We start from the raw sequence: 2,078 nt of genomic DNA, 5'->3' as shown, positions 1-2,078 counted from the left end.
CCCGAGGGGGAGGAGGGGAAGGGGTTGAGGGTTGATTGGGAGAAGGCGGAGGCGATTATGATTGTGTTGGGGACGAATTTGCGGGCGAAGGGGTTGGCGTTTTTTGATGCGGTGGAGCATGTCTGGGGGAAGAGGTTTGGGGGTGTGTGGGAGGGGAGTTATATCCCTTGGGTGCCGGAGAATGCGCTTGCCAGTTTGGAGGATAAGAAGGTGGAGGGGGAGGAGGAGGAGGAGGAGGAGCGGGAGAAGAGGTTGGAGTTGGAGGAGATTGCAAAGAGGGATCCGTATGGGGTCAAGGGGACTTGGTTGAGGGTTGTCTGCTTCCTCGATTATACGGATTTTTTCCATTTCAACTTTCACAACCACGAGGGGGAGGGTCAGGCGGCCGAAGCGCCGAGGGAGCCGCTGAATACTGGTGAGGCGGTGAGGCTTATTCTTATGAAGGTTCATGCCACCAAGATTGAGCCTGCGGATCCTGAGGCGGGAGATCATGAGGACTGGCCGGTTGTTCATTTTGAGGGACAGTCTAGGGCGCTGGACTGGTCTTGGGATGGGAATGCGGATTCGGAGTTGAGGGGGACGGTGAGGATGACGAGGGAGGGGGAGGTGAGGTGGACGACGTATTCAATTTATGACGGGGAGGAGCGGTGGAAGAGCGAGGGGTTCCAGCTTGGTGGGAGGAGGTCTGCCAGGGGTGTTGTTGGGAATTGGTTTGATAAGTAGGTTTTTCTAGTTTGGGTGCTTTGAGAAACAGCATTGTTGACTTTGGACGATCACAGGGACTACAGCGAACACGGCCCCTGCGGTCCGACGGCTTTCTGGAAGGTGGCTGACCGCGAGTATGACTCCAACTCGGACGAGACCGGGGAGATGCTGAACAATCTGTTGCCACTTCGTACGCCTTTCTTCTCTCCCATGGAGCTTGCTCTTGTCCTGACGGTTGTAGTCGACAATGACGACGACGACGACGACTCGGACGATCCGGATGCTGAGGAGAATGAGGATAGCGATGAGCATGTGTCTGAGTCGGATGAAGTTGATGAGGAGGAGGAGGAGGATGGGGAAGACGAGGATGAGGATTTGGACCATGAGCTTGAGGAGGAGCTTGAGACGGAGGCGATGGCGGTGTTTGGTGGGGGTAATGCCACTGGCTCGGGTTCACCTCCGGGGCAGGGGTTGCGCGGTGGCGGTGGTGAGAATGATGGGGGGAATGATGATAGGGAAAACCGAGACAGGGACGGCCACAGCGATGTGGCTGGCAGAGAGCACGCGGGCATTGAACCGCCTTCTGATGCCGAGTCGAATGTCGAATCTGAAGATGAGGGATGGCCTTATGAGGACGGGTATGATCCGTATGAGGAGGAGGAGGCATATATGCAGGAGATGGCTCAGCTGCCGCGGTATGAGCTCAATGCGGATTACAGGCGGTTCAATGATATGATGGCGGCGAGGTTTCAGATCGGGATGCCGGAGCCTGATGATGATGAGTATTTGGAGCCGTGAGGACAGTGATGGGACATAACAGAATGGAATGGTTACTTATGGCGATGGATTTATTTGCTTTTATCTTTTTTTTCAGGGGGAAGGGATATGTATGCATGACTTTTATGTTGCTGATTTTCATTGCGTTGCCTTGAGGCGTTTGGGGAGGGGGTAGTGGCATGGGAGAAGTACATGGATTGGGGCGAGGGTGTTGATTTGGAGGGGATTTGATAGTTTTAGGGGTAGAGATAGTAATGGATTTGGTGTGCTGTATGTTTTCAGATTGTGTCTACGTGAAGATGGGACAGGTGTGGATTGGTAAGGTGGTTGAGATGATGTGTGAGAAAGATGAAGGTGGTAGATTATAATATCCTATGCAACCCTTGCTATTTTCCATCCATGAGCATCCAAACAGAAGAAAGTGACCATCCAAATCGCCCTGCCAAATGGTTGCCCTTTGGTGCATGCCCTTTGAACTGTGCTATAAAATGCTTCCGAACCCAATTCCCATCCAAGCCATACCCAGAAACCCATCATTAAAAAGATGGAATTTTGCAACCAAATCTTAGTCTCCCCTTAATTTCCAACTGATTTTA

General features: G+C 52.6%; 1 protein-coding gene across 1 annotated transcript; it reads left to right on the top strand.

Annotated features, from left to right (window-relative positions):
• Positions 1–57: 57 nt before the first annotated feature.
• PODANS_3_3730 (uncharacterized protein) lies at positions 58–1,503 on the top strand (the record flags this gene model as incomplete). Its single annotated transcript, XM_001909123.1, has 3 exons — positions 58–719; positions 780–895; positions 947–1,503. 3 exons carry the CDS (start codon positions 58–60, stop codon positions 1,501–1,503), a joined length of 1,335 nt encoding a protein of 444 aa, XP_001909158.1.
• Between the last annotated feature and the right edge of the window lie 575 nt (positions 1,504–2,078).

The sequence above is a fragment of the Podospora anserina genome, chromosome 3 (assembly GCF_000226545.1).
Source record: "Podospora anserina S mat+ genomic DNA chromosome 3, supercontig 2".
Classification (NCBI taxonomy): domain Eukaryota; kingdom Fungi; phylum Ascomycota; class Sordariomycetes; order Sordariales; family Podosporaceae; genus Podospora; species Podospora anserina.
Note: the sequence above shows the minus strand (reverse complement) of the source record. Positions and strands in the feature narration are given on the sequence as shown.